The sequence below is a fragment of the Thalassophryne amazonica genome, chromosome 14 (assembly GCF_902500255.1).
Source record: "Thalassophryne amazonica chromosome 14, fThaAma1.1, whole genome shotgun sequence".
NCBI classification, from domain to species: domain Eukaryota; kingdom Metazoa; phylum Chordata; class Actinopteri; order Batrachoidiformes; family Batrachoididae; genus Thalassophryne; species Thalassophryne amazonica.
This window is the reverse complement of record NC_047116.1, coordinates 94866028-94882232: the sequence shown is the minus strand read 5'-3', so window position 1 is coordinate 94882232 and position 16205 is coordinate 94866028. Positions and strand designations below refer to the sequence as shown.

Below are 16205 nucleotides of genomic sequence, written 5' to 3'. Positions count from 1 at the left end.
AAGTTCAACCCCAATACTACAGCGCCCTGCAGCTTTACCTGCAAAGGGTTTCAAACACCTTGATTGTCTCGCTGAGATTTGATGGTTTGCAGGTGGAGGATCAGCCACCAGAACCTTGGAACCACAGGTGTACAATATCCTCTATGACTCCAAGTAATCATGAGAGGTAGCGGTCTGAATGTTAGGGTCCTGTCCCACTGGCATTTAGGAGGATTTGCGTATGGATTGCGCACAAAATTGGCCCATATTCGCCAAACATCCGCAATATCCATGTAACATGCCTGTATGAGTCAGCCGTCATCCGAACACGCCCGTGATCATCCGCAGAGGCACGCATGTCCGCAGCCAGGATTTTTGAGCTGTTTAAAAATCTGAATGCGGATAACATCCGCCTCACATACTCAATATATACTCAATTCATACACAATACATACTCACTCTATGCGCTGTATATCTGCCGTTAACCGCTGATATCCGCAACTGACGGGGATTCGTGGCTTGGCAGCGGACTGGGACAGTGTGTAAAACAGATATATATCGTGCCCATCATGTCCACATCACAAACTAAAATATGTTGTAGCGAATGCATACAAATTGGCCATGAATAAAGCGTTTTTATTACATCTGCTTTGCAGCTGATTTGCGGACAATCTGTGAATGCATAACAAATACATCACATAAACCCATAGTACTATATGTGGCAGAAAGCGACATACCTGCCAGTCAGTGCCGGTCTGGCTGTGTAGATCCACAAAGACATAGCTGCTGCAATCCAGGACTTTTATTTAACACCAACAAAAGGAAGAGTTGCTGTTTAGCCACAACTCATGCTAAAATCTGTTTTCTGTGACACTCTCAAAAATAAAAATAAAAAAACACCGTCTCAGACCTTGAGTGGCTTCCCCCCTCCCGCTCCCCAAACTCATGAACAGTTAATTCTCGCATGACAACATGAACATTAACTCTGTGATCAACTTGTCCAAGTCCAGCAAATGCTCCAGAGCCTGTATTGTTGGTTGAACAGTGATGCCGACGGCCCGAGTGCGCTTATTTTATGACCGCAATGCAGATGCCGTGCACGCGCAACACATGCGCGATGCATTCATCATACACCTGTAATACTACCGTGATAATCTTAATGTGTCAGATCAGTTTCCTCACTACATGCGTTATATAACCGTGATTGTTCATCATATATTTGCTATATATTATTAATATATCCATAATTCATACTGGGACAATTGTCATTTTGGCCATTTTTGTGCGGACGACACGAACGCCTGTAATTTGTTTACTCAATTCATGCGCAATTGATCCTCTCCCCAGTGGGACAGGGCCCTTAGAGCAGCAGGCTTGTGAACAGAGGACATTCTGTTGGCAGTCAGACAGGCAACTCCCTGAGGTGCCCTTGACTGAGCTCCTGAACCCTTGTCTTGCTCCTGGTGTGTAGCTGAGTGCCTTTCATGGTGGCCACCTGATGTCACTGTAGGAGTGCGTGTGAGTGGAGGAATATGAGGCATGATTGGAAAACATCTGTGTCAGATGGAAAACCACTGTAGAAATGCAGTTTATTTACCATTTAAAGTGTTTGTCTTCGTCTCAATATCATGCCATCACTATGGTGGTATGAGGGGTAGGTCAAGTTTAATGAAGGTCATGAGCCGGTGCCTCACCTGCCTGCAGATTCCCAGCCCTCTCTGTGAACATGTGTACAGCCTGGAAACTACCACTACTGCATGTTTTAGCTCCTCTGTTTTCTCTTGGAAGTGCCCTCTGAGAGGAAACTCCAGCTTCTGCTGACACCAGCAAATTCAGTGCAGTCCACAGGACTCACCAACCCTTCTCCAGGAGAACACCTGCAAGTAGTAGCATGTTTTCCATGTCTACCTGCAGGAACCACAGCCGATTCGTCGGGTCTGGTGTTTCTGAGCTCTTGATTGGTTGCACACAGCTGACTTGGTTAATTAGTTGTGGGTGGAGCAAGGAGAGCTGGAAAACATGTTGGACATGTGATCTTCAGTGGGAGGGCTGGTCGTGGTAGGTATTACATGACATTAGGATTGTTTGTCATGTCCATGTCTGCAAGACCCCCATCCACAATTAGAACGTCTGGCCTTAAGAACAGCCTGATGGTGACATGCAGCCACATTCAATCTGGGACCTCAGACCTCCTGAAAAGAAAGAAGTATGATGCCAAGAATAATTAACAGGAATATTTTTCAGCAGGGTCCACTGGGGAAATCGCTGCAGAATTCTGTGTCCTTTGAGAAGCAGAGGAACATGGAAAACAGAGTTGGACTCATAAGGAGCAGTGTTCAGGTATCTATCCACAAAGTATTAAAATAACTGACCATTGATCAAGTTACTGCAGCTGCACTCCTGGAAAGTCACGAGACATCACAAACACATATTGTAGGACAGAAGAAATGCATTCTGTTGAATATGAAAAAACATAATAAGGTTTAGCACAAGTCCAGACCAGCACACTGACCTGGATCCGATCTGTGTGTAGTTGATGGATCAGGCTGTAAAACACATCGAGAACCTGCAGGATGACTTTGATTTCTGCTACAAGACCCTGCAGTCACGAGGTGAGACACGCTGAATAACAAACACACATGAATGACAAATCCTGAATGATGTCATTTCTTACTTTTGTACAGAAGACCGTGAAGGATGCTACAACCCCTGGCAAAAATTATGGAATTACCGGCCTCAGAGGATGTTCATTCAGTTGTTTAATTTTGTAGAAAAAAAGCAGATCACAGACATGACACAAAACTAAAGTCATTTCAAATGGCAACTTTATGGCTTTAAGAAACACTATAAGAAATCAAGAAAAAAAGATTGTGGCAGTCAGTAACGGTTACTTTTTAGACCAAGCAGAGGAAAAAAATATGGAATCACTCAATTCTGAGGAAAAAATTATGGAATCACCCTGTGAATTTTCATCCCCCAAATTAACATCTGCATCAACTCAGATCTGCTCGTTGACATTGACCCTATGTGTCTTTTTGCAAGGAATGTTTTTGCAGTTTTTGCTCTATGGCAAGATGCATTATCATCTTGAAAAATGATTTCATCATCCCCAAACATCCTTTCAATTGTCCAAAATATCAACATAAACTTGTGCATTTATTGATGATGTAATGACAGCCATCTCCCCAGTGCCTTTACCTGACATGCAGCCCCATATCATCAATGACTGTGGAAATTTACGTTCTCTTCAGGCAGTCATCTTTATAAATCTCATTGGAAAGGCACCAAACAAAAGTTCCAGCATCATCACCTTGCCCAATGCAGTTTCGAGATTCATCACTGAATATGACTTTCATCTAGTCATCCACAGTCGACGATTGCTTTTCTTTAGCCCATTGTAACCTTGTTTTTTTCTGTTTAGGTGTTAATGATGCCTTTCGTTTAGCTTTTCTATATGTAAATCCCATTTCCTTTAGGCGGTTTCTTACAGTTCGGTCACAGACGTTGACTCCAGTTTCCTCCCATTCGTTCCTCATTTGTTTTGTTGTACATTTTTCGATTTTTGAGACATATTGCTTTAAGTTTTCTGTCTTGACGCTTTGTCTTCCTTGGTCTACCAGTATGTTTGCCTTTAACAACCTTCCCATGTTGTTTGTATTTGGTCCAGAGTTTAGACACAGCTGACTGTGAACAACCAACATCTTTTGCAACATTGTGTGATGATTTACTCTCTTTTAAGAGTTTGATAATCCTCTCCTTTGTTTCAATTGACATCTCTTGTGTTGGAGCCATGATTCATGTCAGTCCACTTGGTGCAACAGCTCTCCAAGGTGTGATCACTCCTTTTTAGATGCAGACTAACGAGCAGATCTGATATGATGCAGGTGTTAGTTTAGGGGATGAAAATTTACAGGGTGATTCCATAATTTTTTCCTCAGAATTGAGTGATTCCATATTTTTTTCCTCTGCTTGGTCTAAAAAAGTAACCGTTACTGACTGCCACAATCTTTTTTTCTTGATTTCTTATAGTGTTTCTTAAAGCCAGAAAGTTGCCATTTGAAATGACTTTAGTTTTGTGTCATGTCTGTGATCTGCTTTTTTCTACAAAATTAAAACAACTGAATGAACATCCTCAGAGGCCGGTGATTCCATAATTTTGCCAGGGGTTGTATAAACACACAACGCTGCACGAAACCACGTATTTGTGTTTTTCTGTTTCAGATCCGGCTGAGAACAACTCTAAAGAGACCAGCAAAGAACTAACAAATCTACAGGAAATGCTCAACAGGCTCGACTTCAAACGGAAGGTGCGTGTTTGTAGCACCCTGCAATCCGCCACCGTCTTGCAGCGCGGTACTTTTTACCTGTAGTATCTTTACATGATACTGTGGTACTGTTGACTGAAGATTGGACAGACACTTTGTTTGGCCTGAGGGGTAAAAACTGCTAATTGCAAAACAAATGAAACTCGATCTCAACATGGATGTAACTGGAAACTCATAGACATTAAGTCAGTGCCTTTATTTTTTTATTGTTTTCTTTTTTTAGGAGATCCTGTTGAAAATGGATGTTGTGATAAAGGAGATTGATGATCTGATGACCTCTCAGCTCGGCCCTGCGCTGCAAGAATGGAAGCGCAGACAGCAGATTGCTGCCATTGGCGGTCCACTGCTCAGCGGTCTGGACCAGCTACAGAGTTGGTAAAAATCAAGAAATAAATCTCTGAATGTTTTCTTTAAGGCCAGTTATTTGTATGTAGAGCCAGTAGCTCAGGAGGACAAGGTGTTGGGTTACCAAGAAGTAAACATGGGTTTGTTTCCGGGTCACCTCCCTGTTTATGTCCTCGGACAAGACATTTCCTCTGCATTGTCTCAGTCCACCCAGCTGTAAATGGGTTGCAGCCTTGGTTGGGGAAGTAACCTGCAATGGACTGGCGTCCCATCCAGGGGAAGCCTCTTCATAGACTCTTCATACTAGGGTATGCTACTAGGGTATATTAGGGAGGTGATGGTTTCGTGGTTAAGCGTTGGGCTTGAGACCAGAGGATCCTCTGTTCAAACCCCAGCCTGACAGGAAAATCACTAAGTGCCTTTGGGCAAGGTCCTTAATCTCCTTGTCGCTCCCAGTGTGATCTGAAAAAAAAAAGCCCCTGTTGAACTGAGTTTGTGCATATGAAATGATCGGTCTCTCCCCGTCACCTTTTTTCTACTGTCTTCCTCCTTTTCACTTTCCGTCTCTCGACTCCTGACTTCCTTTCCGCCATTGTCACTCTTCGATGTCTCAGGTTTACGGTGACAGCGCAGAGTCTCTTCCAGACTAAACGTCAACTGGACAAACTGGGTGAGCTGGTTTTGAAGGTCACCTATGAGAGTGACCCCATCCCTCTGCAACATCCTCAGATGGAGGAACGAGTGAAATACCTCATTTATCATCTCATCAAGAGGTACTGTGATCACACTATGTAACTCAAAAACCACAAGCGACAAAAGTACGACAATGCAATATAACAACGTCATATAACACAAGCTGCTGAACTGACGCCATATAAGAACATGCTACGCAACAAAGTGTAACACTATGAAGACTAGCAGGCAGTCACCATGTCACTTCCTTTTGACTGAGTGGTTTCATCACCATTAGTTTAATGCACAGCCTTTATTTAGAAAGCTTCTGTTTTCACCCCTATTTGTTTGTCTGTGAGAAGCCCCACAATTTTTCATATATCTTCATGACATTTTTACAGAGGATTCACATCCTGATAGGCAAGAACTGATTAAACTTTCAAGGACATAGGTCAAAGGTCATAGTCAGTAAAAATATTGGAAAATGGTAAAAATCTCTATCCTTTAACACTGAACGAATATTCCAAAATTCAAAACTCTGTCAAAAAAGATCAAATTTCTTTCATAGTTGAGAGTGTTATGTAGGATGGTATCCGTTATCACCTGACAAAGTTTGATCCAGATTACAGATTTTGTGGCCATTTAAATTTAACATTGAAAAGCCCATTTAATGTATATTTTGCATTATATCTTAATCAAACGTGCCCCAATCACTCTCATATTTGAAAGTGAGGTGCAGACTGACACTCACTATCACCTGACAAAGTTTGATCCAGTGTCACAGTTTATCTTCCCCCTGGATATCTTTCTCCCCACGCCCTGCATAGCAAGTCTATATTATCACCCATTTCATCCTACCCTGATTCATACATGGCTGACAAAGTGGACAAACAACACTGAAAGAGTGTGTCACAGGGATGTGGTCTTGCTCTTGATTGACCTAGGATATCTTACCCCCCACCCCATCATGGACAGATGTTCTATCATATTTCAGGTTGTCAATCAGGTCCATATATTTGTACAGTATAACTGGAATATACTGTTACAACGGATCTGATGCAGATTGTGGATTTTGTGAACATTTGAATTTAATATTGAAAACACCATTGGATGTATATTTTATATTATATTTTAATCAAAAGTGCCTCAATCAATCTCATTTTTGACAGCGAGGTACTATGTTTGATCTACATCTGATCCGGATTGCGGATTTAGTGGATATGAGATTTTAACATTGAAAAGCCCTTTTGATCTATAGTATATTTTGTATTATATGTTATTTATCTTAAGAAAAGCCACTTCTAACAGGACTTTGACTTTTGAAATTTCTTTCCAAGGTAAAAGATTTATGGAATTGGAAGCTAGTGTTGGCGGAGGTTTGCACTCTCTGCTCTAGTTTTTCATGCAAATAAGGCCAAGTCAGCTCTGTGAACATGTGTTCCAAGTCCAATACAAAAAATTAACTTAAATTGAATAAACACTGTAAATAAATAAAATGCCCCACAGTTTAAATAAAGCACATAAAAAGATACAACACAAAGTATGAAATGGTTGAAAAATAAAACAACAACCCACAAACCATGAACAGACCACATAGACAAACAAATGTGTGAATTTCTAACACATAAGACAACTTTTCTAAAAATATTAATTTAACTGTTACTTAATTTAACCGTGGTAAAGCTGATGTACAATTTTGATTTAGTGTTTTGAGAGTACTTGAAAAGGTTTTCTTTAAACCTTTAAAATTTCATAAACTGACAACATTTAGTTTCTACTAAAATCCAAACATTATAATGTCGAGTTTTTTTCTAAACATCCTGCTAAGTTACATCTCATTGTAATGAAAAGAACATATTTATCTTTGGGGAATCCCATAATAAATATTTTATTTCATTTTTAATGCGGTCGTCAGTAGAAGGTGCTTGTGCATGAAATTACTGGAAGTTATGTTTGATCTTGAGTGAGGCGTGTACACGGGTCGTGCGCATAACATCCGTAAGATGTTTTGTAAATCAATTCAGAGGTGTTATCTGGTTATGAAAACAGCATTTTTAGATTTAGAAGTGTTCATTTCTTGCTAACGTTTACAAAATATATGAGACATATTAGATTTATACAGAAATAAGCAGTTTCAGAGCATTTTCAGCCATGTTGGATTATTTCATTCGAGAGAGACATCAGCTGATGTCGCCATGCCTTTCTCTACTCTGACTGGCTGTTGCCATATGCTTCCCAGTATCCCTTGCGCAAGTCAGGGGAAGCCCCTACATCATCTGTGATGTTGCTATGGTCACTATCATAGACTGTATGGGTCGCTAAAGAAAGCAGTTCAAGTAGCTAATTTCGTTTGAAAATTTTCCCTTTGGGGAAATAATTACAAGCTTTTTTCCATACAGTACAAATTTTGATCATATTGGCAATGTCAAATTATGAATCCCTTATTGAAAGGCTAATAAATAAAATTATAGTGGTGCAAAAGAAACTTCTTTTTATGACTTAAATTTGAAAGGCCGTACAGCTTGAAAGGAAAGAGAAAACTACAGAGATGTCAGAGTCTTCTCTGTAGTGCAGTGCACGTGTCACGTCATGTGCATTGCACTTGCACTTGTCATGAAACAGCTGTCGAAGTAATCTGCACCCTGACCACTGTTACAATGACAAGCAGTAACTCACGAGCATTAACCAAATAACAAGCTGTCACCATGGCAGACAAAACGAGCTAAATATTTCCACCCTCTGTGAACAGTGCACACTCAGTTTGGATTTGTCTCGTGTGCATGCGCATTTTTTTTTTTTCACTGTCATGCTCCTGACAGCACCTCACGTAGAATGCTTTAATATTTAGATAGGTACATCAGGTTCATGGAGACTCACCATCAGCTTTGTCCTTTTCCTCCACTTGTATCATCCAAAAAGTCAAAAGTGGACAAAAGTGAGTTTTCTGAACCAAACAAGTCACATGACTTTTTTCAGTCCCTGCAATGGTTTTTAAAAAATCTGTTTCTGTTTTTCATGGCTGTCAATTGTTTTCCAACCATAGAAAGTCCAGTGAAAGCTGATAATTATTTAATGGTACTGTTGTCTATAAATCTGTTGAATGGAAAAACCAACAAATAATGGTAATTCACCATAATTAAATGGATTTTTATCCAAGACCAAAATATGGCCATCGGGTATTGTGAAGGCTTTGTGTCCGTCTGTCTGAGGGAACATTCTTGGGGCACAGACCTTGGACAAGTTCAAAGATGGCTAACCTTGACCTATTTTAAAGAGGTCAAAAGGTCACATTCTGTTTCCTATTGTTATGCTGATATAGCCGATGGTATTTTTTCATTGTGCTATATTTTTAAATTTATCATCTATTCATAAAACTGTGAAGGCCTCTTCTGCCCAGCGTCTCATCACAGTGAACCCTTCCAACAGCATTTTAAGTGTGGATGAAACGTTGAGGAAACATCAGTTCCTGTTGTCATCCACAACCAACAGAACAGCACATTGTAGTGCTAACACACACAGACACACACACACACACACTCCCTGTTAGCTTGAAGCAGTCTCACACGTAAAATGAAGACGTGCTGGTTGTTCTTTTCCAGCTCCTTTGTGGTGGAGAAGCAGCCGTGCATGCCCACACAGCCACAGAAACCCCTCATCATCAAGACCGGAGTGCAGTTCACCACCAAAGTCAGGTAGCACCGTGTCAGCGCCTACACCTTTGACAATAGGTTTCTGTTCCTCTACTCACAGAAATACAATGCATAATTTAAAAAAAGTTTTAAAAAATGAGTGGTCATATTATATTAATTAGAGAATGAATTGTTGGAAAGAGACTGTAAATTCTGATTTTTTTTTTGTGGGGAAACAGTAGGGGAAACCGGGACACAGTGGATCAGAAATGTTGTTTTGTGGCAGCATAAACACATTATGCACAAGTTGAGGTTATTCTGTTGTGGATTTAATACAGCAAGTTATTGTTTATAAGACTGTGTTATTTATGTCTCCCCAAGTGTAATTTACAGGTGTTTAAAATCAGTTTTAAAATGTTTGATTCACTGTGCCCCGGACACTAATTCACGAGGCACAGTGAATCAACTTAGAATATAATGAAAAAAAGATTTCTGCAAAATTATTAAATATATGCTGATGCATATACAAACTATAATCCAGAAAACCAGCTATGTGATATGTGAGTGTCTTATATAGTGATATAAGTCCTTATATGTTTACTTATTTATTTATTTATATTATTAATACAACTGTCATACTTTCTGTTCAAACGTGAAAACTGTTGTTGATATACAGAAATTATAGAAATAATACATGGAAAAATAAACGTAGAAGCTTCAACAAGTAATATTTTCATCCACTTGATAGTGGGACTCAGTAAATCACTTTGTAGACTGATTCACTGTGCCCTGGGTGCACGTGACACACGAGTCATGTTATCAAACAGCTGATAGTCTGGAGAAGACATAACACATACTCATCAGTTGGACGGAGTCGTCTTCTAAATAAGAACAGTTTTTTGGCCCACCTGTCCTCTGTTGTGAGAAATAAATACAAAGAGACTGACACCCAGAAAAACTGACTTCACTTGCCGCTTAGTTTTAGCCTTAATGTATCCAAAAACAAAACACATTCATAAGGGGGATGTGTTTATGCATAAAAATATGGCATAACTGCTGCAAATATATATGTAGTTTTGCAGATATACCTACTGATTCACTGTGCCCCATTTTCCACTAGTTATTGTTCTCGTTATTGAACATACTATACGTATGTTTGATACTCTGCTCAAGCAGGCTGAAGAAGTGAAAACAGGTAAGATCAAATCTAGTGGTGTAATTTGAATATCTATGAACATCATCATCATGTTTGCGAGCACGCTCAGTAAAGCGCAGTTATCAGAAGAATGCATTGGGGGCGTGGCAGCTGTGAGTGACAGCTTGTGTGTGTGTGTTTGATTTTCACCAAACGAGGAATAACTGGACATTTTAAGTTAGATTTCCTGTTATCGCACTGATGTAGAAAAAATGGCATTTTTATACATTCAATAGTGTTTTTTTCCTCTTCTTTCTCAGACTGCTTGTAAAACTTCCAGAGGTGGACTATCAGCTGAAAGTGAAAACAACATTTGACAAGTGAGATTTTTTTTTATTTTTTTTATCTGAGAACTGTTTTTCTGCCGTGTTTAAATGATTTGTTAGCAATAATCTTCTGTTCTATGTGTGTTTGTTTGTTCTACAGGGACCTTCCACCGGGCAGAGTGTGAGTACAAACAACTTCAGCACATGAAGTGCTGTTGCCATATATATATATATATATATATATATATATATATATATATATATATATATATATATATATATATATATATATATATATATATATATATATATATATATATAAAACACCTGCATCAAATCACATCTGCTCGTTGACATTAACCCTATGTCATGAAATTGACCCTATGTGTCTTTTTGCAAGGAATGTTTTCACAGTTTTTGCTCTATGGCAAGATGCATTATCTTCTTGAAAAATGATTTCATCATCCTTAAACATCAGAAAAGTGTCCAAAATATCAACGTAAACTTGTGCATTTATTGATGATGTAATGACAGCCATCTCCCCAGTGCCTTTACATGACATGCAGCCCCATATCATCAATGACTGTGGAAATTTACATGTTGTCTTCAGGCAGTCATCTTTATAAATCTCATTGGAACGGCACCAAACAAAAGTTCCAGCATCATCACCTTGCCCAATGCAGATTCGAGATTCATCACTGAATATGACTTTCATCCAGTCATCCACAGTCCACGATTGCTTTTCTTTAGCCCATTGTAACCTTGTTTTTTCTGTTTAGGTGTTAATGATGGCTTTTGTTTAGCTTTTCTGTATGTAAATCCCATTTCCTTTAGGCGGGTTCTTACAGTTCGGTCACAGACGTTGACTCCAGTTTCCTCCCATTCGTTCCTCATTTGCTTTGTTGTGCATTTTTGATTTTTGAGACATATTGCTTTAAGTTTTCTGTCTTGACGCTTTGATGTCTTCCTTGGTCTACCAGTATGTTTGCCTTTAACAACCTTCCTATGTTGTTTGTATTTGGTCCAGAGTTTAGACACAGCTGACTGTGAACAACCAACATCTTTTGCAACACTGCGTGATGATTTACCCTCTTTTAAGAGTTTGATAATCCTCTCCTTTGTTTCAACTGACATCTCTCGTGTTGGAGCCATGATTCATGTCAGTCCACTTGGTGCAACAGCTCTCCAAGGTGTGATCACTCCTTTTTAGATGCAGACTAACAAGCAGATGTGATTTGATGCAGGTGTTAGTTTTGGGGATGAAAATTTACAGGGTGATTCCATAATTTATTCCTCAGAACTGAGTGAGTCCATATTTTTTTCCTCTGCTTAGTCTAAAAAAGTAACTGTTACTGACTGCCACAATCTTTTTTTCTTGATTTCTTATAGTGTTTCTTAAAGCCAGAAAGTTGCCATTTGAAATGACTTTAGTTTTGTGTCATGTCTGTGATCTGCTTTTTTTCTACAAAATTAAACAACTGAATGAACATCCTCCGAGGCCGGTGATTCCATAATTTTTGCCAGGGGTTGTGTGTATATACGAGGGCTGTCCGTAAAGTATAGGTCCTTTTTATTTTTTTCAAAAACTATATGGATTTCATTCATATGTTTTTACGTCAGACATGCTTGAACCCTTGTGCGCATGCGTGAGTTTTTCCATGCCTGTCGGTGACGTCATTTGCCTGTGAGCACTCCTTGTGGGAGGAGTCGTCCAGCCCCTCGTCGGAATTCCTTTGTCTGAGAAGTTGCTGAGAGACTGGCGCTTTGTTTGATCAAAATTTTTTCTAAACCTGTGAGACACATTGAAGTGGACATGGTTCGAAAAATTAAGCTGGTTTTCAGTGAAAATTTTAACAGCTGATGAGAGATTTTGAGGTGATTCTGTCGCTTTAAGGACTTTTCATGGTGCGAGACGTCGTGCTGCGCTCTCAGGCAGCGTCATCAGCCTGTTTCAAGCTTAAAACCTCCACATTTCAGGCTCTATTGATCCAGGACGTCATGAGAGAACAGAGACATTTCAGAAGAAGTCGGTTTCAGCATTTTATCCAGATATTCCACTGTTAAAGGAGATTTTTTTTAATGAAAGACGTGCGGACGGGTCCACGCGTCGGGACGCGGCCGACGTGGCACAGCGGCACAGGGGCACAGGAAAAACACCTCCGTGTTGATAACCATTTGTTAAAATCCAGTTGGCTTTTGATGGCTTTCAGTGGAGTGAGTATATGAGAAATTGTTTATCAGCTGGAGATGTTCCAACTTGTCCTTAAGGCTTCCAACAGAGGTGTTTTTCCTGTGGCGGAGCGTCGCGGCGGCTGCGAGCCGACGCTGCAATCCGCCTGCACGTCTTTCATTAAACAAATCTCCTTTAACAGTGGAATATCCGGATAAAATGCTGAAACCGACTTCTTCTGAAACTTCTCTGTTCTCTCACGACGTCCTGGATCAATAGAGCCTGAAATGTGGAGGTTTTAAGCTTGAAACAGGCTGATGACGCTGCCTGAGAGCGCTGCGCGACGTCTCGCACCGTGAAAAGTCCTTAAAGCGACAGAATCACCTCAAAATCTCTCATCAGCTGTTAAAATTTTCACTGAAGACCAGCTTAATTTTTCGAACAGTGTCCACTTCGATGTGTCTCACAGGTTTAGAAAAAATTTTGATCAAACAAAGCGCCAGTCTCTCAGCAACTTCTCAGACAAAGGAATTCCGACGAGGGGCTGATGACTCCTCCCACAAGGAGTGCTCACAGGCGAATGACGTCACCGACAGGCGTGGAAAAACTCACGCATGCGCACAAGGGTTCAAGCATGTCTGACGTAAAAACATATGAATGAAATCCATATAGTTTTTGAAAAAATAAAAAGGACCTATACTTTACGGACAGACCTCGTGTGTATATATATATATATATATATATATATATATATATATATATATATATATATATATGGATTGCAGATAAGAGTTATAGCAGGTCCGCTTGTCTCAATTCATCTAAAAACATCTCCGACAAATTCCTCCTGAGAAATCGTCGCCACATGCGCTCGGTGTTGTCAGGATTTGGTAATGTTGTATGAAATGGTGAAATGTCTTCATTTGATTTATTTTTCTTCACAGAAGTCGTCAGTTTTTCATCCTTACCAACAACACTAAAGTCATGGACATTGAGGATTACTCCGACGGCTGCCTCTCAGTGGAATTCAGACACCTGGTAGTGCCTCCAAACTTTCAGTTCTATGTGCTTCATGTAACGGAGGTATTCAGAACATGTGCAGGTCTAGACGTTACATAGAATGATTATCTGCAACCATCAGCACATGAACGTCCCCAATGACAAACGACAGGAAAAGTCATTCTTTTTAGCTTCTTTCTTTTTGTTTGGGGTCACCATGTTCATTGGGCAGAGGTTTTATGCCAGATGTCCTTCCTGATTCAACTCTTGATGTACATGGAGGATGGGGAATAGGTGGTTTTGAACTGGGAATCTTTTGTTTTTGAAGCAAATACATTAGTAAGCGTACAGTTAAAGTATCTCAAGGGTCAATTTGAGCACAAAATATAAATATAGCTTTGCTGCTGATTACTAGTTTATAAACCATAATACAGAAAAGCTCAAATTTAGCTAATTGTTACTCCTCTAGATGTGAAGTTATACATGTTTGGTGTGAGATCTTTGACCAGTTTGCACATGAAGGTCACAGGTCTGTGTGGAGACTACAGGCTGGATGATCGATGTGTCTGGTTTTTCGTCTGTGATTAATTTCCTTGTGGAGCTGATGGTGACCCATTTGTGTCGAGCTTTAAATTTAACTGAAAAAAGGATTATATTTGAATACATTTTTCAATGCTTTGCTGACGGCAAATGGTTTTGTGCTTTTCAATTCATCTGACACCATAATCTGTGCAAACGTTGGCTTGAGGGGTAACTTGCTATGTACTGGAACAAATGTTGTGCAGGGAAAGAAATATTTTCCTGGTTTGAGTATTTTATTCCCATAAAATGATCCATGTTGCCAAGTTTACGATGGTTATATTAGAATGTATTTCCTAACAGTCATAGGTGCTCCAATCCTAGGAAATATGAAGAAATTCAACTTATTGTTGCTGAGATACTGATCAAATGTTTTTTTTAACCTCCATATGCACCTCTTGTCTTGACAAGTCAAATTGAAATTGTAGCACATGTTGTATGTTGCAAATTAATGTCTTGTATTTTCGTGTGTCTGTTGTTCAACTGTAGTCGACTGACACTGAGTCTGTGTCTTTCAGCAGCTGAAAGAAAGGAAATATATCAACGGCACAAAGGGGAATGAGGTGAGACGTCAGACTGCCGTTCTGTCGCTGTAACATGTTCTGAATGGACTGTTCAGTCCCGAAGGGTTTTCTCAGCTTTGTTAAATACGGCTGTTTAACGGAGAAATAAAACCATCAGTACTTTATATCATACATACTGTTGCATTATGTTGTTATCATGAACCCAAAATTGCGAACAAAATTGTGTCAAAAACCCCAGTGATTTATTGGCTGAGCCAGGAGCAAACAGTGCAAACAGTTCGTGCGGTGACAGGTGAACAAACGGAACGTCAAAAACCGCGAGACAGCAGGAGCAAATAAACTAACACCAAACCAAACCCCAAAACTAAACCAAAACAAACTCCAAGTCCACAGGTTATTCACAGAGATGTTCTCAGTACTCACAGAGAGCTCAGGGAGCAGAGCAAGGAATGAATCAACAGGGTGAGAACTTAAACATCAGGTGACCAATGATAACAGGTGCACAAACTCACAGCAGGAGCAAAAGACACACGTGGATATAAACAGAACACAAACAGAATAAACATTAATCAGACAATAGCCGGTGAAAAACAACGCAACTAACATCTAAGGGTGAAAGGAAAACAAAAACAAAAACATAATCACCAAACATAACCGAAGAAGAAGAGAAATCATAAACACACACTACAGATCAGACAACTCAGAAACCAACACAGAACTCAGAAGTTAATAAAGTGCAAGAGTGTAAGAACTAACATGAAAACGAAGAATGAGATAAGGAGGTGATCAGAACACAGAGACTATAAGAACTAACACTGACCAAAAAAACAAATCCAGAACTAAAGCAGAAAAGCAAAGTGGAACCCAAATGTGATGGAGTGCAACAGGAAGACACAACTGAAGACTGACAGGTGAGGACACAGGGATGGAACACGGGGGAGCCAGACAGGAGGTAGACCACCAGGGCACAGACACCCGCAGGGATCACAACACTAACCAGCGAGCACAAAAAGAACATAATAATACTTAAAGATGCACTGACAGGGTGCAAACCACCACACACACCCTCATAAAGAGTAAAACCCCCACAGGGTTTCCAGAAGTACCCCTAAAATGCATTAATGTAGCTCACATTATTAACAGGCCACTCCGACTCAGTGGATCTAGATTAACATGCTAGTACAAGCGTGTTAGCATGTTAGCTGCAAGCTAAATAGCTTGCAGACTTTAATGCGCTGAGTTTTGTTTAGGGGAGTAATAAACATTATTTAGTGGTTAAATACTTGATGCATAAATTGGGCCCTCAGAATAGTGTTTATTTTGAAATAGATGATTAAAATGTTTTCAGTTTACAGTGCAGTAGTCACGGGGGGGCTACAAAGCTGCTACTCTTGCGGCACCCTAATCTATGGCCCTGTTTTGTGTGCTTTGCAGGGTCTGCTCTCTGTGACGGAGGAGCTTCACTCTCTCAGTTTTGAGGCGTGCTTCACCGTTCAGGGCCTCACCATCGACCTGGAGGTCA

The 16205-nt window shown here is 40.0% G+C and overlaps 1 protein-coding gene across 9 annotated transcripts in view; it reads left to right on the top strand.

Moving 5' to 3' along the window:
- Window positions 1-16205, top strand: part of LOC117525032 (signal transducer and activator of transcription 4-like) — a 46407-nt gene that overhangs the window by 15605 nt on the left and 14597 nt on the right. For 3 of the 9 annotated variants that reach the window (XR_004564940.1, XM_034186855.1, XM_034186856.1), the window contains exons 5-15: window positions 2224-2319; window positions 2513-2591; window positions 4201-4286; window positions 4528-4679; window positions 5264-5422; window positions 8921-9013; window positions 10406-10465; window positions 10572-10592; window positions 13526-13619; window positions 14678-14722; window positions 16118-16201. Coding sequence is in view for 8 of the 9 variants with exons in the window: in XM_034186855.1 (XP_034042746.1) it covers window positions 2224-2319; window positions 2513-2591; window positions 4201-4286; window positions 4528-4679; window positions 5264-5422; window positions 8921-9013; window positions 10406-10465; window positions 10572-10592; window positions 13526-13619; window positions 14678-14722; window positions 16118-16201 (969 nt within the window). In the remaining variant the exon portion in view is untranslated. The remainder of the gene's footprint in view (window positions 1-2223; window positions 2320-2512; window positions 2592-4200; window positions 4287-4527; window positions 4680-5263; window positions 5423-8920; window positions 9014-10405; window positions 10466-10571; window positions 10593-13525; window positions 13620-14677; window positions 14723-16117; window positions 16202-16205) is intronic. The other 6 variants (XM_034186862.1, XM_034186860.1, XM_034186857.1 and 3 more) reach the window with 6 other exon arrangements.